We start from the raw sequence: 24078 nt of genomic DNA, 5'->3' as shown, positions 1-24078 counted from the left end.
ATTGTAAATTGTGAATAAATAGTTATAATTCTGAATATATCATGTCTGAATTATATAGAAGTGAATCTAAATATATAGTTATGTTTGAATATAAATGCAACTGAATATGTAAATGTGAATCTGAATATACAGAAATAAGTCTGAATATACAAAAAAGAAATTACACACACACACAGACACACACACACACAAACACACACACACACACACATATATATATATATATATATATATATATATAATAGCATATAAACCTGAAAAATATTTTAACAAATGTATATATTTAGATTTATATATTGAACAAATATATATAAAAAAATATTTGGACAGAAACTGTACATCTGTGGTTATTGATTTGCATCCACACACACAAAAAAAACCTAGCAACATTTGTCAATTTGCAAAGGCCATTTTGAAATGTTTACAATGACATTGAAATTGCATGCCCAACTGTAATCCCTGTTTTCCCTATCATAGCTAAAATAGATGCCCCCCCCCCCCCCCCCCCCCAGACAGATGGGCCCGTAGACCCTTCATGAGACACGCCAGTTATTTAACTCTGAGTCTGAGAGTAAAGGCAGGCATTCTTCGACTGAACAATGAGAAAACGCATCTCTAATGACCAGAGAGCAGACAGAACAAAGAGCTGCATTTACAGGGGTCCAACAGTCTGACACCCCTCCCACCCTTACGCTACCAAACCACAGTGTGCAAAACCGCTCATCTGGACCCAAAAGACGTGATTTGTGACCGTGTATGACCGTAAAGATGGCCAGAAGTCAGCATTGTGAGAGGACGCACAGTGAGGGTGCGCGCGCTTCAGTCTGACGTCGCGCCGCTCGCTCCAGCGCTGCGCCTCTGTTGCGCTCAACATCTCCACCACAAAACCAACCCAAACGTGGCGATCGTTCAGCGTGATTTGACATCGTGATACCTGGGAATCAAGGAGATGACATTTAGCGTCAACGTGAGTATAACTAGGTCTTTGCTTTTAGAATGTAATGGGAATTTAGCAAACACTGTGTGGAGGAAGCTAACGGGACTACCCGCTGGCAAATGTTACATCACTACTGCTGCTTCAGATTTAACTGTGATTTTGTTGATTGCTGAGAATGAACTTATTTGACATTTATGCGTATTGTTTTATAATGGTAAAATGCAGACGCTGAAGACGTATGCGCATTCACAGTTATCCGCGATCAAGCCCGTTTTTACGCAATTTAATATCTACATAGTGGTTTTAAAGATCTTAAAGGTGGGTTTCTACGCCTTTAGAATGATTTAATCATCCAGAAAGCATGATCCAATAGAGACACATTCGTGTCATGGACCGGCTGTAACGTTAGGCTTTTTTGTTTTGATGTTGATCTTGCATTGTTTATTTATGATTCGACTTGCTTTCATTACAATGGCGCATTGCATGTAAAATAGAAAAGAATGCACACGTGGTTAAAACACAGTAAACAGGCCCCGGATCCAGATCCAGATCCAGGGAGTGCTGCTGTTACAGTATGTCGCTGTGCGCGAGGGAGGGAGGGAGGGAGGGAGGCCTGTGTTTGCGCATTGATCACAACAGCAGCGGTTCACGAATAAACACTTGAAAACATCAGGACTTAAAGATGATCATATGAACGCTAAAAATAATGGAGAAAAACAAAACCCCGACGAACACCAAAATAAGCCGCATAAAGGCCTGTTAATGTACACGTATGCATATTTGATATGTCATTTCTGACAGTGATTCTGCAATATGGCTTACTTTTCTGTCCCCTACTATGATTTTTCTAATTAAATGCTTTGCGAGTCATTGTAGTTTCGAAGAATAGATGAAAATACATTTGAAGCTTTATTAGGTCTCATTCCTATAAAGGTTATCATTGGACAATTATACCACCTATTTACTTTTGTTTATCTTAGACTATATATGGTTAACTGATTAACTAGTTGTGTAAGCAAGTCCATGGTTTATCTTTAATTATATATATATATTCTCTACCACGTTATCGTATTACACCAAATCCACTTAAATTTTAGATAAATATTTTATTACCGAATGTGACAAATGTTGTAACACGGGCGAAACAGAACAAAAGACATGCTTTTTTGACATGTCAATGACTGTCAGCATTGTCCGCTACTTTCTTTTATAAATATTGTTAAAATACACACCCCGACAAACACACAGTGAGCGTGTAACATTTTGCATGCTCTTCTTTACACTGTGTAACTATGACCATAGCAGAATGTTACTCTTTGGACCCCATAGTGGTCGTTTGATCATTTCAATGTAGAGAAATAGCACTGAATATAACATTTGTGACACTGGACCACAAAACCAGTCTGAAGTGTCAATTTCTCCATTTGAGAAACATTGATGTATGGTTTATTAGGATCGGACAATATTTGGCTGAGAGAGACAACTATTTAATAAAAATCTTGAATCTTGTATTTGAAAATCTGGAATCTGAGGGTGCAAAAATATCAAATACTGAGAAAATCACCTTTAAAGTTGTCCAAATTAATTCTTACCAATGCATATTACTAATCAAAAATTAAGTTTTAATATATCTTAATGTAACATAATCTTTACTTAATATCCTAATGATTTTTGGCATAAAAGAAAAATGGATAATCTTGACCCATACAAATATACCCCAGTGACTTAAGACTTGTGCTTGTGTTCAATAGATTATTGTGAGATGTTGTCATTTCAATTCGAAGCTTATTATTTATTTTAAGCTTCTAAAATTGACCATGATAGTGCAAAATAGTAAAACTTACTGTAGAAATTATATTATTTTTTTTTTGTTTGTTTCTGGAATCATAGTTACATGTAATAATTGAAGGTGTGTTGGGTAACGTTGTCATTTGGTAATTGTAGAAGGCCTATGACTATGTATTTAATCTCTGGCTGGCTTTTTCATGTTTTGTTGTACAGTAACTTGTTGTTTAACGTTACTTTCATCCTGACAGGTGAAGAAAGGCGAACATGAAAAAATATTTTTCACCCACTGGTTTATTACTTATTATCTGGTTTTGTAGAAGTTCGATTTTGTGTGTGTGTGTTTAGTACCTTGGACGTCAATTATGTTTTTTATTTTATTTTTGGGGGACATTCAAACATGAGTCACACTGGGAAGAAACATTATGGAAACCAGTAAACCCTTTTTATCTTTTCTTCTCTAATCATTTTCTGACTGTGACCTGTTTTTCTTTAGATTTCCAGGCTATTGTTATCTTATTTCAAGTTGCCAAAATGGCTTTTTGAAAGTAGCCTTTAAAGTTTTCAAATGACAATAGTTTTGTCAACACAGCCTGTAATTCAAACTACTTTCTGCAGCTTCGAATAAACTATGTTCAGTCAGTCAGTCTCCTCTTCTACTGTAACAAGAAAGAAGGTCAATAATTTTGTATATACATTTGCATAATAGCCTTTATCTGAATTCTATTCCAAATTGACTACTCAGTTGTTTAATAAATAGCACAAGCAAAGTCAGTTTGAATGATTTTTACCCAATGCTTTCTATGTTTGTGCATGTGTGAGAGGCATGCCGTCTGTCTGCAGCTGTCCGTCTGATCTTGTAGCTAAATGCCCAGTCTGTGGAATGTAGCGGCTGTCATGGCCTGTAGTTATGTAGCAGTGAGACATGATCACTAGTTGGTCCCTTCAGTATGTCTCAGTAGTGTGTGACTGATTAGATGAAGTCAGGCTAAACTGACTCATGAATTACTGGAAATAGATGCTTCAGAGTGTGTGAACTCATTTAAGGTCTTGGATACATTTCAGTGTTTCTCCAGCAATGTCAAGTTGGAATTGGAACTCATCCACATCCTGTGTTTTCATCAGTGTAGTTTTTCGGGACCTGAAGAAAATGTTCTTGATGAAACAGATGTAGCTGCAGTTCTTTTCTTTCATATTTTTACATACATCCGAGTAAATCTATTATTTAAAAAAATGTGTGGTACTTGGTTCTTTGCATCAGTTGTTGAGTGGATAAATGTGAGTTTTCTGTCAATAAGCAGACTAAAAAATCTAAAAGTTTACTACACACCAAAATGAAAATTTTGTCATTAAACTCTTAGCCCCATGTCGTTTCAAATACATAAAAGCCTTGTTTGTCTTCGGAACACAATTTAATATATTTTCGATGAAAACTGGGAGGCTTGTGACTGTGATGCAGACAGACACAGAGGAGATGAATTGTTGAAAAAAGTTGTTATTTTTGTTTTCTTCACGTACAAACAGTATCTGCAGTGCTTCATAACGTTACGGTTGGACCAATGATGTTCTGACGAGGCTTTTCATACTTTTCTGGACCTTGACAGTGTAAGTTACTTGGCAGTCTATGGGACAGTCACAAGCCTCCCGGTTTTCATCCAAAATATCTTAAATTGTGTTCCGAAGATGAATGAAGCTTTTGAAGGTTTGGAACGACACGGGGGTGAGTGATTAATGACAAAATGTTCATTTTGGGGTATCCCTTTCCAGAAGTCCATCTTATGTTACCAATCAAAAGTATGTAATTTTATTGGAAGATCGAGGTTGATAACATTTTGATTAAAACAAATTAAATGTATAATCAAATTAATCATGCACAATAAAATAAATCACATTAGTAAACAGAGTGAATTTTCTTTCATGCCAAGTTCAAACAGTGCTTTTTTAATTTTTTTTAGAATTTGTAAATAGAGTAGCATTCCAAATGTCCTTCTGAAAATTATTTATTTTGTAATTTGAAAAGAAAATATTTTAAAGTAATGTGGTTCAGAATATATTTTCTTAAACACACAGACTGGCAGGAACACATGTGTGTTACGTAACTGAGTTTAATCTGGCAAGCCAGCAGGAGGACGCAGACAGTTCAGTGAGGTTTCTCATTGACAGGTGATGTTTGCAGAGGACCTCTTGTTGTTATATGGCTCCTATCCGATAAAGTAAAATGCACAGAATTTCCATATTGTTTACATAATCAATTATTGGCAGTATATTAAATGTGCTTACAAGAACAACTTAAGGAAAAAAATATTCCATTGCTGTATAGTTTGGTTTGGTTAATACGGTAAGTTTGGTCGAAGATGAAGTAAAGAAGATATTAAGCATGTAAAGGTGTGCAGGATCAACAAATGTAAAATATGGTGATAAACACTGGCCCAGTTGGCCCAAGACTTATGGCAGCCTGCCAGTAACACTCTGTATTGGACCTTTTCTGTTCTTCCACATGTGAAATAAATGCTAATAGCCTAATTTATAATGTCCATGTTAAGGCAATTAGAAACTATAGCTAGATTATAATGGCACTATTCTGGATTTTCCCAATGATTTTGTGCTGTGACTATGACTTACAGTGGGACAACTATCACCAACACTGGCACACACACACATAAAGAGACTTTCAGGTCATTGTCAGGCTTTGCACGTCCTATTACTCTTTGCTGTAGCTGTCTGCCCACTCTGAGACCCAACAATAGGTCACTGACCCACAGCCATTTCCTCCTTCAAGATTTCCGCCCGTCTAAAATAAGGTCAACGTCCACCAGTGACTCCTCCCTTCCTCTCTCTAGTGAAGCCAACACCATTGGTACACCAGGAAAAGTATACTGAGTATCACTTTGACCAAAATAAGAGCTGTGGCCTAATGGTTCGCACATACTTGCCACAATGTGTGTGTAGGTGACATGGAGTTCATCTTGCATCATTTCCTGAAATTCACTATCATTTCTGGTCCTATTTCTTCTCCACATAACTAAAAGTCGCAAAAATATACAAAAAAATATAAAAAAGGATCACTGTTAGAAAGCGAGATACTGTAGTTTTATCTAGACCTCAACATCTCCATTGAAATCTGTGTTTATCTCTAAATGATAAATAATAATGAATAGTTTTACAGTAAAGGCCCCAATATAATTTTTTTTTTAGGAGTGAAAAGAAGTTACCTTTACTCTGAGAAGTTATGGAATACCATTGAAGTGGTATACTGTTGGCAAACATACTGATGCCACACACACCATTTATTCTCTTTTTCTTGTAGTTTTATGATTATGCTCTTGACAGTCCCTGTGTTTGGTTGATATAAATATTAATAAAAATGATTTAAAAAACATGCTTTCAAGATCCTGGTTAACTAATCACTAGGTCAGTATGTAAGTAATTATTAGGCACCTCTATTCATTTATTCTTAGTTTTCTTCATGTATGTTTAAGAATATTTGTGTTGGTTTAAATGTATTTCCTTAATATTAAACAATATAAATTAAATCATGTATTTACCCATGTACCAGTTTATTTAAAGCTTGTCTACATTCTGATTCCATTACAGGGGTGGCACGGTTCATCTTTTTCACATTTCGGTTTGTTTCACGGTTTTAGAGTCACGGTTTCGGTACGGTTCGGTATGTGCTATGTTTATGGAAAACCTATACTTTTTAATAATAATAAAAAAAGAAAATTGTATCCAACTACAAGCAAAAGCACAAATAAATACAATAGAGTAAAGATACAAAAAATAAACAGATTTTCAGTTTTTTTGTTTAGGGGGGTCAAGCATTAGCTTTTAGGTACAGAAATTGAATAAAGTAATCAAATGTAAAACAGCATTGCATATTGGACTGTATAAATTAAGTTACAAAAGCTTTTTAATCAAGAGCAGTGATTGATTTCTTTGTTGTTGCTGTTCGATTAATATAAAGACTGTCACTTTAAGAGAATGCACTGATACAGTGGCCTACGTTCAGCCGGCTATGTCTGCTGTAGGATACTTACCAAGACAGGCATTTTGAGATAATTTTTGTCCGAATTTGTCCATTTAAACACAATACTTCAGAGAGAGCTTATATTTGCGCGTGTTCTGAGGCACGGGTTTGCACGCTTCGGTTAAGTGCACTCACAAATCTTCACACTGCGCATGAGCTCGCGTCCTTTGGCTCTTAAATGTTTAAACTGACAAAGATTAAATGAGTTTAGTTTAAACTCAGAGTTAATGTTACTTTTTTGCTTCACGTGCTATTTACGGCAAACCATATTACAGGTGCTTTGTCAGATTTAAGTTGATTTTAAGTTTTTTTTCAGCGAATCATGCCATCTCTATTCCATTGTCATCTGTAGACTGAGCAGATAAGGGGGCATGTGAACTGGATTTACTTTATTATTCTTTGTTGTTGTTTTCTGTCTGTTTTTGGTACTCAGGATTTGTCCCCATAGATCATGTTTTTGTTATGTAACAGTCTTTGTTGAAAATGATATAACTAAAAAGCTCTTTCCTCTCATGAACACTGGATAACTTCATGTCTTACATGATACCTGAAGATAATTCAAAACTGAATCCTGTCTCCTGTATTTTTTCCAGATGTTGACCTTCCACCAGGAGATCCTCTTTAACCTTTTCTTTAATGTTCCTCACTTTCCAAAACCCCGGATTGGCATTGGACGTGTGAACTAAAGTCCTTTTGAAAACCACGTTCTGCGAATATCCAAATATTCTTCAACCTCACCCACAATAGGAGAAGATGAACAGTCCACCAAAGCTAGCCGGGGAGACTCTTATTGTCCACCACATTCCGCTGGTTCACTGCCAGGTTTCAAGCTCAAGACAGTGCTGTGGTAGTCCACTGAAAAGGAACGGTAATCCCTTCAGCTGCCCGGAGAATTTGGGATTGAGCCGGACCACCTCCCTACCTGAGAGAGACATTCTTCAGCGGGAGGCTTTGGTGTACAGCAGCCTCATACAGACATCAGCCAGCAGCCTTAGCTCTAGTGACACTTTTGGGAATGGAGGGATGAGGGGAGGAGAGAAACATGGAAGAGGAGGGAGGGAAGGGAGTATGGCAAGCGACACTTCCTCATTCACCTCAAGCAATTCTGAAGATCAGGCTCAAGGCCTGCTGATGAAGACACGGCCGAACTCGAGGCGTAACCCCTTTCTGCTCAAAACTGAAGATGAAGATGAAGAGGAGGATGAAGACAATCTGAATGGATATTTGGAAGACTCCTCCTTTCACCTGCATGGTAATTCGCATGGCATCTCAAATGCAGCACTTGGAAATGAAGACTTGCCGCCGTTTCACCTGCATGACCTTGGGTTTACCGCTGAACGTTTTCTCTTGCATGACTCTACAGAAAAACAGTGGAGTACCACTAATGGGCCAAGTGGGGAAGCAGAGAGCAGAGACCACACAATAGGTGGAACTTTAGTGTTATCTACTCACATGGAAGGCCTGAACACGCTGAGATTAGATAGTCATCGGCGCCACGGAAGCAGTGGTTCTACCCTTTCAATGGACTGTGGTGAGCAAGAATGGGGTGAGGATGATGATTATGAAGACCAGTCCATGCAGGGCGGCAGAGAAAGCTCAGAGTGTTCCAGTCTCGCAGCACCACATTGCTCCTGTTGCGGCCTTTCTCAGCCATACCCTGAACATTTTCACCAATCGTTTTCTGAGTGTCACTTGGGCTACGGCAGTGATTCCTCCTGCATTAGCTCCGATGGAGTGCCGGTAAACTTCAGCACGATTTACAACAAGATGAACAATGTTGTCCCGACCAAACAGTTGCTCAATAACAACATTTCCAACGAGCAATCCTGTGGCTGTTCTGTGTCTGAGCTTGTTGGGATGGGTGGAACAGAACGTAGCAGTGGACATGGAGCTTTCTACCTGGACTTACACACCTCCCCGATCGAACCCCCCCGGCATCCTTTGGCCACTCAAGAACATGCCAATTCTTCTTCTGTATCTCAGCCTCAAGGTGCCGCTTTGGAACTAGATGCCAACTGTAACTCGTACCACAACCTTCTCGGAAGCGAGGCACGGTTCTCTGCTGAAACTTCTGCCAATGAGCTCACCTCGTGTCTTCAAAGCCAAGCTCGCTTGGTTGTAGCAACACAGAATTACTACAAGCTTGTGACATGTGACCTTTCTTCCCAGTCCTCTCCCAGTCCAGCGGGATCATCGGTCACAAGCTGCTCAGATGAGCAAAGCAAAGGAAGTCCCACTCAGCCGACAGAGTACTACCTATTCCAACAAATGAAAGAAGAGGAAGATGCAGAGGTGCTATATTATTTGCTTCATGTTGTGTTAGCTTGTATTTAGCATTTTGCACCATCACTCATTCTCAGATTTGGGTAGATTACTTATAAATTGTAGTCCGTTATTGATTCCAAATCACATGACACAAATTGTAATCCATTACATTACTCATTCTAGGTAATATAATCAGAGTACTTTTTGATTACTTAACTCGTTTATCAAATTGATTTCGATAGGATAATATAAAATCCAAAGAATATATTCCATTTGTTGTTATTAACAACATAAAGTGATTTAGCATTACATTATGTCAAGGTTTCCCACACTGTGGTTTATGAAGGAACTGCAAGGGGTTTGTGAGTCTAATGAAAAGCTATTAAGTCATAAAAAATGTAAATTAAAATATCAAATCAAAATAAAACAACCAGCTCTCATTCTATACTTCTACATCCTTTACATTATTTTCATTTTCTTTTGCCAGAATGAAGATCCAAGTGAGATTGACTCTACTCATGAGAAGGTGATTGAAGGGCAGGTGTATATTAACATCTCCCCACCTGTGACAGCCTGTAGTTCAGTGGGTGCTTCGGGGAGCAGTCGACCTCGTTCTCGTAGCTACGATCGAAACTTGGACAAGTCTGTATCTCCTCGTCTTGGATCCTTGGAGCGCTTGCTCAGCTGCCCTGTTGGGCTCAGTGAGAGTGCAGCCCCGAGCCCGCCACCTCCACCACGTGTCACTTTTGCAGAAATTGCAAGAAATAAGAGGAGAACTGGAGGGTCACCATCGCAGAAGGGTGGGATGGAGGCCACGTCCATGCACTCTCATTCATCTGGAGAGTTCTCCCCTATCCTGGAAGACCTTCCACAGGGTCAAAGCCACAGTTTGCCACCGCTCACTCGATGCCATAGTCAAGGAAGCTGTGATTTGTCCTCTCCACATAGATCGCGGAGTACACCACTGCGGGAATCACCGGGGGGAGCGGGAAAACAGACTCGAACTAAAGCAGAAGGTAAGGGGAAGTTGTTTTTTTTCTTCAAATAAAATTTAAAAGGAAAGTTGACCTTTGAGTATTTGTAAAAGTTGGTTTATTTTGTGGATTGACTTAGTAGTTTGTGTTTGAATTATGTTGTTGTTCACCGTGGCACACAGAAGCCTAGTTGGATTGTGGAAGTCTTCTTGACTGTGTATTCAATGGATAGTGATTATTAAATATTCTTAGTGATTGCCCTTAAAGGGATAGTTCCCCCAAAAATGAAAATTTTCATTAATTACTCATCCTCTTGTCATTCCAAATCTTTAAGACTTTCATTCATCTTAGGAACACAAATTAAGATATTTTTGATGAATTTTGTGAGCTGTTTGACCCTCCCATAGACAGCAATGTAATTAACCTCCCATAGACAGCAATGTGTTCCTGTGCCTCAGAGGCTGGTAGAGCACTGCGTTATCAAGTGCGAGGTTGTGGGTTCAATTCCCAGGGAGCACATGTTAGGTAAAAAAATGTTTGCCTGAATGGAATGTAAGTCGCTTTGGATAAAAGAGTCTGCTAAATCCATAAATGTATGTAAATGTAATGTCACACAATCAACGTCCAGAAACTTAGCAAGACGTAACGAGATCAGTAAAATAATCCATCAGGGGTTCAACCATAATTTTACAAAGCTACGAGATTTACCTTTTGTATGCAAAAAAAAAAATAATCCACTGAATGTTAACACAGCGTATGCTGTTCTGTGACAGCTGCGCCTCGCAGATACATGATTTGAATGAAAACAACTGTCTATGGGAGGGTCGGAGAGCTCTCAGAATGCATCAAAAATATCTTAATTTGTGTTCTGAAGATAAACAACGGTCTTACAGGCTTGGAACGACATGAGGGTGAGTAATTAATGACAACATTTAAATTTTTGGGTTAACTATCCCAACACGATTTGTTTGTTTTATAGTACAATGTTGTTGCTAGAGTGTTGCTAGTATGTTTTTGGTTGTTCTAAGTCAAAAGAAAAAAAATACCATATGGTTTGGACCCAACAATAAACCATGTAATTTCATATCCCTATGACATTCTTTCATGGAATGATAATAAAAAAAATCTCCCATTTTTCTTTCCATGTTCTCTGGAGAAATAAATGTTATGTGGTTTTGAAACAACATGATGGTAAATTACATATAACGGAACTTTTAAAAAATTCTTGTATTTATGTCTATGGCTTTTTATAGTCAGCCATAGTGTTGGGCGGTTTGACCAAATATCCATATCAGTTTTTTTTTTTTTTAAGGATTCTAACTGTTTCACAGTTTATCAGGTTTTTTTGACCTGACTGTTCCTTTATGTGAATCAGAACGCATGAAACTGTTGCATTTTAATCACGATCCAAACAGAGATGCTACATGTAACTTGATCAGTTTATGATGTAAATTAGATTGCATTATTTAAAAATTGAAAGTAAAAACAGAACGATCTGACTGAATGTTGTGAAATGACGCTACATAAATCATCTGCATGAAACAGCCAATAGGTTGAATGAGAGCTCAGATTCACTCTCTTACAGCAGGTGGCGCTTATGGAACAGCAGGATACAGTGTTTCCTTGGTTACTGCTGTAAACAAAACAGCTGCACTTTTAAATACTACATTAATATGCTTTATATGGAGGTAAGATGGAAAGAAAAGAGCATCTGAACTGAACTTTTCTGAGAACAGTCAGTTCATCTTAGAGAAACATTCATATAAACCTTCAATTCAGTATTTATTTTCTTCCGATATTTCACGCTTGGTAAAGTGAGTTTGTTCATCCTGCTATAGTTTTTTCTCATCTTTTTTCATCTTCTGTTTAACGGCCGTTTACAGTTGGTTTATAAGTCCAGTTAAAGTTGTTTGTTATTAATAGTTCTAAACGTTCTCCAACCATTAGGCGAAAGTGTATGCAGTTAACATTTATATATTTTTTATTTTTTTGTACCGTGTGCCTAATTCAAACCGCATAATCGTTTGAACCGGTATATCATCCAGCACTAGGACTCTACCAGGTAATCTTAAATATTATGAGATTAGTAATAACAAATATTCTTCCAGCTGCATTATGTGTCATTCATGTCTGTAGCACAAGCAGTGCAAGAGTTGCATGGTAAAGTAAAGTTACCTAATACTTAGGTTTGGAGGTTTGCCAAAGCAAAATAAATTGGCAGGGTTTGCTTAACAGAAAGGTTAACAAGTGTTACTGGGCTGCATGTTAGTTTTCTCTATGCTGTGCTGCCCCTGCTGACTGTGACTGGGATCTACAGTGTTCAAAGGCTCTTATATATGAGTACTCAGGCATGTGGAGCAAACAGCTTGCGCAATAGCCCAGTGACGTTTCACACACACTGTGTGCTGTCAGAGCACACGCAACACATACCTAGAGGTGTACACAGAGGAGCTTCATGAACAGGCTGTTTTGGGCATAATACCATGGTTGTTTATGTACCTCTTTTGGTGATTTTTTTTTTTTGTAGCAGTGTTTTAAGGTATGGGTTTGAAAAACGTTTTTGTTTTATGTACGGTTTTGTTTCACTTTCATAATTAGAGCCTGTTGTTCTTGCTGGGTTTTATTCTAGCTGTTTTAAATTGCTGTGATTGTCATAGGCTTTCTGGTTTAAATTTACATCAAATAACTTGCTTCATTTATAACGATTTATGCATCTTTAGATATTGTTAATGCCTGCATTACTACATTAAATGAGACTCTGCCACAGACTCTTTTGTTTAAACTTTATATTTTTGTTCTGGCTTATTTTCTCTGCATCGCTCAGTGCTCATCTCGGTCTCTTTTCTTTCTCCCCGTAGGTGGCCTGTCTAGCTCCACGGACTCCTCTCCAGTTGTAATTCGCTATAACAAAGATCAACGTCCAACCTCGTTACCCATTCAGCCTTTCACTTTCCAGCACCAGTTTGGAAAACCACAGACGAAGCCTCTCCTTCCTCTTCTGGACGGATACATCAGCCATATGCAGAGTCGAGTGGCAGCAGCACCCGAGGGAGGTGAAGATGATTCCGAAGAAGACCGAATGCCACCACACGGATCCTCCAACACACCTACAACAGTGCGGCCATCCCCACTGGGCAGCTACTCCCCAGTTCGCCTCCAAGTTGCACCCACCTCTTCTGGAACCTGCTCCACATGCACTCCGACCCCGGGTGGTCCAAAGCCGCCACGTTCCCTCTCTTGCCCCATCTCTGCAGGTCTACTGCCTGAGCACACCCCACCCGGAATGACCACACTTACAGAGACTCCTAAACCTCCTACACCGCCTCCACCTCCCCTGATGAAGCAGAGTCAGCTGATGCCTGCATTGCCCACTAGAAATCACTGTTTCCACCGTGGTAATTTGCCGACTCTTCCCAGCTCTGGACTCAGTCCTCTAGGATCACAGGAAGAGCCAGTGAAGGTTTTACCAGCATGTGTGACACCGCGACAGCCTAATGGTAGGTTTGGAGCCAAAACGAGAACATTCAGACAGCTTGTGACCTTATTAATGACTTAATTATCTTTTTATCTGATTTCAATGAAAATAAACATTAAAATGGTTTTGCAAAAACTATGATTTTTTTTCTTATGATTTGAGTTGGATAGAATCATATTTCAGGGTGTAACGTTACACGTATTCGTACCGGAAATATGTCTTTCGGTTCAGTATGCGTGTGCCAAACAAATCATTCAATAATGCTGTTTTTTTGTGCTCTATGATGCGGGGTGACAGATCCTTACTCCTTACTTCTAGTTTAATGTGAAATAAACATGAATGAATATCTCATACATTATAATCGCTCAATAAATGTTTCAAACCCTGAAAGACGTGAATAAAACAACTTGTAAACAAAATGTCATGTAGGATTTCATTTATGCCGAGCAAGTCATCAGTGTCCACAGCTTGTTACTTCCCGAGAGAAATTAATTCAAGAGAACAGCATTTCTCAAAATATTAGACTATACTAATATTTTACTTTACCTGTTAGTGATTTTTTAATTTCTTAATGTACGTTTATGTTATAACAGCCACTGTTTAAATTATTATATTTCAGCAATATATTTAAATTTTATAATTTAGAAAGATAATTTAAAATCTGCTTTGTGTAATTTACATGCATACATTTTTTTTCTTTTTATTTGAGTTTTGATTATTATAGACATAAATAAATAGTAATTGAACTTAAGTTTGGTCACAGTAATGTAAAAGGGCTCCCTAGTTTAGGTCGATTATTATCCATAGGAAAATATTAATTATAATTAAATGTACTTAGAGAAAGAGCAATTTGTTCAGCTTTTTAGAGCTGTACTAAAACCATAGTGAACCGTGATGTTAAAACAAAGGTACGTACTGAACCATCGTAACTGTGTACCGTTACACCCCTAAATTGTATATAGGCTGCCTATCTAAACAAAGCCATAGCTGTCTTACTTAGCTTGGCTTTTCTGTCCTTAAACTACTACTAACTACTTCTCTTTTCTATCCCTGCTGCTTCCCCTTCTGCCCATGGTTTGCATTGCATCATTTTGGCATTTTCACCATTTTATCTTACCCTTCTGACTGTTCTTTCCCTTTTGCTACTTTTCCCTCTATATGTACATCTTTCCATCTTACTGTCCATTCACCAATACCTCTTTCTCTCTTTTCGTATTGCGTCCATCATTTGCAACCGTCCCCATTTCCATCCATTTGGCCCCCCAGTGCACCACCTCTCCCCACAGGCTTTGAAATGGAGAGAGTACAGGCGCAAGAACCCTCTGGGTGTGGAGCGTGGTAAAGACGGCCCTCATTCTTTCTCTTGTGCTTTGGAAACCAAGAGACCCGGAACTCGTGTCATGCGACGCAATGTGTTTGATTTCCCTCCCACCAATCAACCGCTCGGCTTCGGTAGACTGAATGGTGCTGAACCCATTTCTAACACTTAATGAGGGTTGAAGGGAATGAGCTGGAAAGGGGGCTTGGGTGGGGTCATTTTGTTTGTAGTTAGTAGACACGTCAGTGGGTTTATGACCTTATCTTTTGTCTGTCATCAGCTTGTTTTGTCTATGTTTTTGGTATATGTTTGGATTTATCTGACTGATGTTGTTTTTGTTTATAGGTCAGTCATTGAGGCAACTTCCTCAGTGCTACAGTGACTTCCTGCCTGATTACTTCTCTCAGACGGAGCGCCCCCCAGAGGAGTTCTGCTTATCACCTGATGCTAATACTGACAAATCCATTTCTATAGACCTGTTGCAGAAGAGAGGTGTGTGATTTAATTTATGCTAACAATGGCACACCATGTGTTCATTTTTGTGTTTGAGTTATTAAGTTAACCTCACTCTTGCTAGAGGTGAAATATCCTAGTTTTATATTTGGATTTACATTCATTCCTTTATCAGAAACTTTATTGAAAGTCACTTACAGATTTTGAGTCATTAATTATTATCATGTAACTTTTGGCCATCACATTGGCATCATTATGCTAGATTATTGTGCTATATTCAACGTGATCTGATGCCAAAGAATATCTTAGGACATATTAAATAATCTATATGGCAGCACATTTATGCATCTTTTTTTGGCCTTTGGAGGCCAGTTCCTGTTTTTGTTGTATGGACAAGAGCAGTGTAAACATTCTTAAAAACACAGAAGAAATAATGTCATACAGGTTTAGAACAGCATGAAGTGAAATGAATGATAACAGAATTAAAAATGAAAAAAAAAACAGAATTTGCCTCTCTGTCTTGTTTTGCAGTTTAAACAATGTCCAGATTGATCAAACAAGCACTTTTTGCTTTCCACTCACCACAGAAATTGATTGTTCCCATCAGACCCTCTAAGCTGCATTAGCAAGAGAGAGCGTGTGTTTGTTTACTATTATTTGGAGTTGTATTTAATCAGATGCATTGAATAATAAAATATTTTCTATTCTGTCTCCTCTGTGTGTCCTTATGTAATAGGTTTGGTGAAGGCCATAAACACAGCAGTGGATCTGATAGTGGCTCATTTTGGCACCAGTCAGGATGCAGGAGTAAAGGTACAACATTAAATTAAATAATGAATAAATAAGTGTTAAAGTCAGTGTACTTGAGTTTGAGTGTCTCACTAAAGGCAGTAAAAACGTTACGGTAATTTCTGGTTCACTTTTGCTCTCTTATACAGGCCAAATTGGGCAATAGCTCTGTAAGTCCGAATGTGGGTCACCTTATTCTGAAGTACCTCTGTCCTGCCATTCGAGAGATACTTCATGATGGCCTGAAAGCGTATGTACTGGACCTGATCATCGGACAACGCAAAAACCAGCCCTGGAGTGTGGTGGAGGCCTCCACACAACTCGGTATGAGAGGAATGATTTAGAGGATTATTGTATGGATGATAATGAAGGAAATGATTTATGCTCATCCGTTCTGTCCTAGGTCCCTCTACACGAGTTTTGCACAGTCTGTTTTCTAAAGTCAGTCAGTATTGTGAGCTGACCAATCACAGTATGAGACTCAATGCCTTCATCTTCGGCCTGCTAAAGTAAGCTCTCTTTTCATCTCTCTGCTCTTACTCTTTCTGATCACGCTCAACTTCATACTGCTTATGAAAGCACATTTTTGTCGCTTTCATAATTTTGTGCTTGTTAAAGCTTCAGCATGAAATCAGAATGGATTTTTTAATTTGCATTCCTTCGTAGATTTGGCAAGCACAATAACACGCAGACAAATATTTGTGAAAAAAAAAAACATTTTAGCAATGCTATATTTAATAAAATTTTGAATATACATGATTTTTTAATGCAGTGCATTTTGGGAATGCTTAATCTGAAGGATACATGCAGACAGTATTGCTTTAGATTTTAATATAATACTTTTAATAAATATTGCCATTTTGGCATAGCCTTGTTGCCATAAAATTGTGTCTTGGTAGGCAGCTCACTAGGTTTAGAACCGATCGATGGCATATTATTTTTATTAACACTATAACGAGCAAGGTCTGACAAAAAAACTTCAAATCTTGCCGTCTGAAACTCAGCAGTGTTTTGAGAAGGCTTTAGAAGTCATCAAAGGCTCCAGTTTTGCTTTGATGGGCCTTGATGTACTCATCTCAGCTCCTGTGCAAACTTCCTCTTTTCTACTCCTATTAAAATTACAGTCGGAGATACAGCGCTTTGATCATTCGTTTCAGTTATGCATTCTGCAGCATGCTGAACTCTTTCTGTCTTACTCTGTGCTGTGGTCACTCCTCTTCTTAAGATCAGAACAATTAAACAGTAATCACTTGTAGTATTTCACTACATAACAGATTTCCAGGGGTATTCAGCAGGGGGTCCCCAACACCTAGGAGGTGATATTTACATTTTACTTTCACTCACTCACCTTCACTGTTTTTCAGCTTGCGATCTCTGGAATTCTGGTTCAATCACATTTACACACATGAAGGTAGGACAATGCTTGCTTTGTCAACATCTAAGTTCAGTGTCTTGTTTAAGAGTATTTGGCTGTAAACAGAGGAATAGTGATGCCAAGACTATTAGGTTCCACATAGTCTATTGCCAGCATAATTGTAATAGTTATCATTTTTTGTGTCACCATCTGTCTGTTTCTTCTTCTGGCATGGTTCCCCAGACATCATAGCAGCACACTACCACCCATGGGGTTTCCTACCCCTGTCTCAAGGGGCCTGCCAGCCACTGTTTGAAGAGTTGCTGCTCCTCCTTCAGCCGCTCTCACTGTTGCCCTTTGACCTCGACCTGCTATTTGAGCCACACCAACTACAGAAAGGGGAAGAACACGTGAGACACAAAGAACAGCTGTGCTCTGCTCGCCAAGGCTTCGACCAATCAGATCGCTCTACCTTCCAGCTCATGCGAGGCTCTGGAATGTTGGAGTCCGGAGCACAGGAACTGGGAATGCTGCCTCAGAGAGAAAGCTTCATCTTGAGAGATGAGGACAGCCGGCTTAGGATGGAGGGAGTGACATTAAAAACGAAACGAGATGGGCGGAAAAGTACGGAACGTGAATCGCGAGATAAGGAGGCTGGAGTTGGCAAAGAGTGTTTGAGAAAGAGTGATGGAGGACAGATAGATGGCGGTGGTTGGTGTGGTGGCAGGATGAAGGGAGTAGGAGAAGACTGTGAGAAGGAGAAAAGGAAAGATAGAGATGGAGATGGAGCCAAACAGAGAAACCGACAAGCTGGCTGGTGGTACCAGCTGATGCAGAGTTCACAGGTTTACATCGACAACTCCACTGAGGGCTCGAAATTTGTGAAGTGGGAAAAGAGGAGGAAAGGAGGTGTTGAGAACCACCGGCAAAGCCATCCACCTCCAAGAGAAGGTGTGGTTGAGGGAGCCGAGGCCGTTCAGCAGATGGATGAAAAGATGGAACATGGTAAGACCAGAAGTAGCCATATTAATAGTGTAGGCAATGGGGTCCTCCACCAATCAGCATTGTCAGAACCAAACAAGATCGCTAAGGGGAAGCCATCGTGGATGGGGAGTCCACCGGAATCAGTGCTCACTGAGCTGAAGAAGAGCAAGGAGAAGCAGCCAGACTGCCAGGACGCCTGTGAAGGGGTTCAGGCTCATCCAGAAGCAGGGGAGGATGGGTCGGCACAGGTGCTCCGCTGGGGTCGGCTGTTTGGAGCTGGAAACACAAGCAAGATGGAGAAGAGTGAGCCGAAACAAGTCAGAAAACAAAGGTGAGTTGGTCTGCATGACTATATTTAACTCAAGGGAGCCAGTGCCTCCTCAAAATATTGGATGAGAAAAAAAGTTTGTTGTACAAAAATAAAAAGTGTATAAATCACTTGTTTTTCCAAAGAAACACGGTCCAATGTCCAAGCAGGTAATGTTACAGCAGAAGTCTGCATCTCTCTTGCCTTTTCTGAGCCCATTGAGTTTTCACAAAAGCCCTAAAGCGATGGTGAGTTTAGATGGAAAGTGATGTGAGATTTCACTGGTTATGATCGCCTGTAATTAGTGCAATAAATAAATTAGTGCAATACTTGCAATAAATCCCATCTCTTCTGTTCATTTGTTCGGGAATCAGTCTGAATGAGCAATATAATGGTGATAATGGGAAAACTAATTTATAAAAGTAAGTTAACAACTCACGCACTTAGATATAGCAGCTTTTTTAACGTCAAAATAAGACTTGAAATGGCCTGATAACATGATTTGTGTGTTTTTTAGTGAATAATCAGCTTAAATCTCAGTGTCTCTATATTAACCAATATTTACCGAGCTTTAATGACTGATGATCTAAAAAAAAGTAGTTAAAAGTTAAGTATTAAAAAGAATTCACAAATTTCACAAATATAATTTATTGTTGAAATTGTTACTGCCTTGAGGTTGATTATTTTTGAATAAATGTAAAAAACGTAATGGTATTCCTCCTTGGCTTATAGAATATCGATTACATTGTTAATGTAAAAATATAAAATATTTTTCTGATAGTTTAAGTAATGTATATATAACCAAGAAAATGTGACTAGGACATGGATTTACATTTACAACACCTATTATTATTATTAAAGTAATGCTTCAGTTATGTTGTTTATGAATTTTAATGCTTAAGCTTTTTAAGGTAAGATGGGAGGTTAGTTCTGACTGGCTGTCAATATTTTTATCTTTCAGCTGGAGAACATCATTGTGAATGTGACTTCAGTGATATTATTCCTCTGTCTTTGTGGTGTGAATTTATCTATTCTCTTATAGTTATAGATATATCACAATATATATCTGGTCCAAAATACATATGTGTATTTTTTTCCAAACCTCAGTTGCTTTGTTTTCACAATGCGTCCTTCGAATTCCAGACACTAACAGCATTTTTTACAGAAGGAATTTTTAGTATAAACTTGCAGCTAATTTTCTAGCTACATGTTTGTCTCAGATTGCCGTCTGGTTGGTTGAGTCTCGACCGTTCTGTGCTGGATCTGGTGGCTCAGTCTGTTGGAGTGGGGAAAAGAGCGGAGCAACAATCTCTTACGTCTCAAAGCCAAGAATCCCACCTTGGCCCAACTGAACAAGCACAAACACAGAATCCCCCGACATGGAGACAAGCCCCACGGTAATGTTGTTACCTTACTCATAATGACTAGTTTTGCACTTCCAGAAGAAAACCAGTGCTTGCAAGGCAAGGCCAAAAGAGTTTTAAGTAAGCTTAGGTTTTAGGCTGTCAAATAGTCATCTATACACAGATTGTATGTGCCATCTGTATATCAGCACTTATTCTGTATTCTGTTCTGCCTTTGTAATGTAAAGGTGGTTATAGTTGATTAAATAGATCAAGATAAATAATAAAGATTAAATATAAAGACCAAGCACAGTATTGCAAATATTACACCATTGGTGTCATCTTCAATTTCTTGTATAATACAAACAAAAGCCAAAATAATACACTGCACGACATGTTTCTTTAGACTCAGAATTTGGTTTAAAAAATAGAATGTTCGATTAGTAAGTGCTACTTCACAAAGTCCCGTAATTGGCTTATTTAATGTAATTATAATAATGTAAGCATATTTAATATAATTATTTGTAAATGAAAAGGCAGTGCAGCCATGCCTGATTAATTAACCAGATCAGTTCTCAACTAATTATTTCTTTCTTTCTTTTAATGTCTCTTTTAGTCAAGTGAAGGCGTTATGCCATCATATCGCCACAGAGCCAGGGCAGCTCAGTTTCCACAAAGGTGAAGTGCTGCAGGTGCTCAGCAGGGCCGACTCTGATTGGCTGTTGTGTGCTCTGGGTGACACCAAGGGACTTGTTCCCATCATATACGTGACCCTGATCGAAGACAGTCAGGAGCGCTGAAACTCACAGGCTCCGACAGAGACGGGAGTGAGATGCAGTCGGGGACAAAGAGGAGGGTCACTGCACTTCTGAATATAAAATCTGCTGCACAAGGGAGTCTGACGGATTCATTATGTGCTTGCATGTGTATGTAAACACCAGTGCACACACACACACACACACAAACATCCCACTTTGCTGTTGTGAAAGCACCCTCTTTGTTTCAGTGAACAGCATTGAGCCAACCAGTGATTAGAAAGTGTAGATCTAGTTACTGAGTAGTGAAATTGTTTGCAACGAGCCATCAGGTTTTGCATTTTAGCCTGTAATCATAAATGTCAATAGCTTTTTAAAAAGAATGAAAAAACCAAATGAAGTTGTTAGATGACACTACTGGCACATATGCCTTGTCTTTACTAAATACTGTACTATTTTATGTAATCCAGATGTTAACCAATCAATGTGTTGTGACAGAGAGTGTGAGTACGTGCCCTTCAGAGGTCATCCGTGAACATCTCTTTCTCACACTGTCTGTGCAAATAACTGTATGAAGCTGAATAGTACATCACTGAAAAGGGACGCCTCGGTTTTGAAGACGACGGAAATTAAAGATCATTAACATGTTGAAAAAGACTAAATATTTTCAAGGGAAATCTACCTGTCCATATGCATTTCTTTTCTCCAACCTGTGCTGTTTTGACAGGTTAATCGATCCAAAATCTCTGCCCCTTCATTTCAAGATTTTTTCACCGATAAGGGACAGTTTACAGCAAGATTGCCTGCATGTGACTTGAATGCATCACAAATGGTTTGCTTTTCTGATGCTTTTTTGGTTGTTTTGATTTGGTTTAAGGAGTTTATTTATTAAGAGATCAGTCTGTAGATGAACAGATGGATGTATGGATAGAATGGAATGGATTTATAGAGTCTTAAGTACGTAGTTGAATAGATAGCGAGCAAAAAAATATATTTTTGGGGGGGGGTTGGTGGCAAATCTCATCCCCTTTCAATATATTAAATTCATGAGGTTATTTCTTAGATCTCTTAAATATCATCCACAAACACTTTCCTCTGTTTTTGCAGTACAGGACAAAATGAAAGAAATAACACATTTAGACAAGGACGGTGAAATGCTATATTTAATTCAAGGTGAGGCCTTATGGAAGGGAATGTGTATAATGTATTCTATTGTAGCTTTAAATTGTTATTTCAGGACTTGAATATGATCAGCAATTTTATTTAAAATAATCTTGAGCCCTTGGTATGACCCTCGACATGCTTTTCCTTAAAGTAATCCTATTTTGATTTGATTTTTTCAAATTGCTTTATTGAGACATCAATAGATGATTGTCAAAGTATGTTTTTGTTAAAACAGTTTTATTCTTTTCTATTTTTTTAAATGCATTTGTTATTATTTTGTGGATTTGTAATTGTAAATATGTTGCATTCTCATGTTCTCAAAAGGAATTACATTATTGACTCTAACAGTTAATAACGAAAACCATTCAGATGTACATTATACTGTTATGGGATGTTATGATTAGACAAAAATGCTTTTACAAAAAACCGCATAATCTAGATTATAGTGATGCTGCTTTAGGTCAATCCTGGTCACTTAAGGTTTGTCTGTTGGTCTTCCAAATACACTTTGCTTTCAACTAAATCCACCTGGTAAATATCAGAGAGAGAGATTGTGAGAGAAATAGCTGTCCAGTGCCTTTTTGAACTAATGCGTCTGCTATAAGGATTCAAGACAGGTTCCTTACAAGAGGTTGGTGCCATTCCAGTTGCTGTATGAAGCAGGAATAAAAAACTGGTAGAACTGGAATCAGAGTATTAGAGGATAAACACCAGTCAAAGAGACATTTTAGTTGGATGGGTGATGTATGTTTGTGCAATGTTCTCTCTCTGTCTTCGATCCTCCCAATATTTCTGGCCTGTATATACTGTACGATACCTGTAGCTTTCCCCTATGTGACCATGTAGTGCTCCTATAACATTACCATCATGTATGGATACCAATAACAAAGTGCTCATGTGAACACTGATGCAGTGCCTCTTGTCCTTTTTTTTCTATATATGTTAATACAATGTTTTCAATTACACATGGATCGGTGCTTCAGGCTACACATAGCCTTGGTTAAAATTTAAAATAGACCAGGATTATGGTTGTGTTAACAATAAAATTTACTAGGATAATTTTATATATATATATATATATATATATATATATATATATATATATATATATATATATATATATATATATATATAAATTTACCATGAAAAATATAATTTGAATTAATTATTTAAACATGGGCAATCGCCCTGTGTTTTAGTGAAAATTTAATACATTTTCAGGTCCATTAAGTACGTCATGTGATGACGACACGCAGCAACAAACTTTCAAAGAACCATGAGGTCTTAAATAAAACAAACACATATGCAGGAGAAGAAAACCAAACATCGTGTAAATGTGCCGCTGTTATGTAAGTATCAGTCAGTGACAAAAATAAATTGTTTGTTGACAAATTGTTTGTTGACAAATAACGGTATCGCCTTGTGAGTTAAAACTGCGTTTTACAGACATTTTATGCAAGTTTTTTTGTAACACACATTTTTAAGATTATGCAAGTTTTATCAGGTTGAGATCCTCCAGTTTTGTTGTTTATATTGACCTGCAAAGCCATGAGACTTGAAACGTGTGAATATTAAATAGGCAGCGTGACGTTCGCCTGGTAGTACACTAACATTTTAAATGAATATTCATAAATACAGCACGGCCTAATTAATATTGATAAGCCTAAACTTCAGGGGGAAGGCAGGCTGCAAAGTAATGACAGAATGAGCTAAAATTAGATTAATTATTGTTCATAAAAAATCATTTTCACTTTAAAATAATTTGGTTACGAGAACCGTTTGACAGCACCACGATGTCAGTCATCATCATCTAGCTGTTTTAAGATGAAAACCTATTTAAATGTACCTTTATTCAAATCGTTTTTTGAGTGTATTTGAATATTTTGATTCAGTTCTACTCACAGAGAAATCATCTATGTCTTAGTATTAAGGTTCAAAGAGTATGTTTAGGTTACTTTGGTTGTGACGTGCCTACTTCAGATTGGAGTGACGTTTGTGTCCTGTTACACGTCACACGTGTTCTGACCTTCGGGGCTGTTGTTAATATATTCCTAGGTTGTTTATGAGCCATTCCCATCCCCCTCATTTCTTACCATAAAGACTTAACTTTCCCCCTAGAGCCCCCCCCCCCCCCCCACTCTCTCTCTC

The 24078-nt window shown here is 38.2% G+C and overlaps 1 protein-coding gene across 2 annotated transcripts; it reads left to right on the top strand.

Moving 5' to 3' along the window:
- The first annotated feature begins 654 nt into the window (after window positions 1-654).
- LOC127958067 (AP-4 complex accessory subunit RUSC2-like) lies at window positions 655-22838 on the top strand. Of its 2 annotated transcripts, XM_052556852.1 has the most exons (13): window positions 655-967; window positions 7343-9041; window positions 9502-10030; window positions 12847-13485; window positions 14730-14927; window positions 15127-15273; window positions 15971-16047; window positions 16173-16347; window positions 16427-16532; window positions 17388-17434; window positions 17621-18692; window positions 19889-20065; window positions 20628-22838. In XM_052556852.1, the coding sequence occupies exons 2-13, from the start codon at window positions 7503-7505 to the stop codon at window positions 20809-20811; spliced, it is 4890 nt and encodes a 1629-aa protein (XP_052412812.1). In that variant the 5' UTR covers window positions 655-967; window positions 7343-7502; the 3' UTR covers window positions 20812-22838. The 2 variants fall into 2 exon arrangements, with proteins under 2 accessions (XP_052412812.1, XP_052412813.1); XM_052556853.1 differs by lacking the exon at window positions 14730-14927 and having other exon boundaries at window positions 656-967.
- Window positions 22839-24078: the final 1240 nt, after the last annotated feature.

The sequence above is a fragment of the Carassius gibelio genome, chromosome B5, assembly GCF_023724105.1.
Source record: "Carassius gibelio isolate Cgi1373 ecotype wild population from Czech Republic chromosome B5, carGib1.2-hapl.c, whole genome shotgun sequence".
Classification (NCBI taxonomy): Eukaryota; Metazoa; Chordata; class Actinopteri; order Cypriniformes; family Cyprinidae; genus Carassius; species Carassius gibelio.
This window is presented reverse-complemented; position numbering and strand designations above follow the sequence as displayed.

Coding starts and splice junctions, on each gene's coding strand:
- LOC127958067 (XM_052556852.1), top strand. CDS start 7,503: ATGAACAGTCCACCAAAGCTAGCCGGGGAGACTCTTATTGTCCACCAC. Junction 16,533..17,387: donor TTCATCTTCGGCCTGCTAAA/GTAAGCTCTCTT, acceptor ACTGTTTTTCAG/CTTGCGATCTCTGGAATTCT. Junction 18,693..19,888: donor AAACAAGTCAGAAAACAAAG/GTGAGTTGGTCT, acceptor TGTTTGTCTCAG/ATTGCCGTCTGGTTGGTTGA.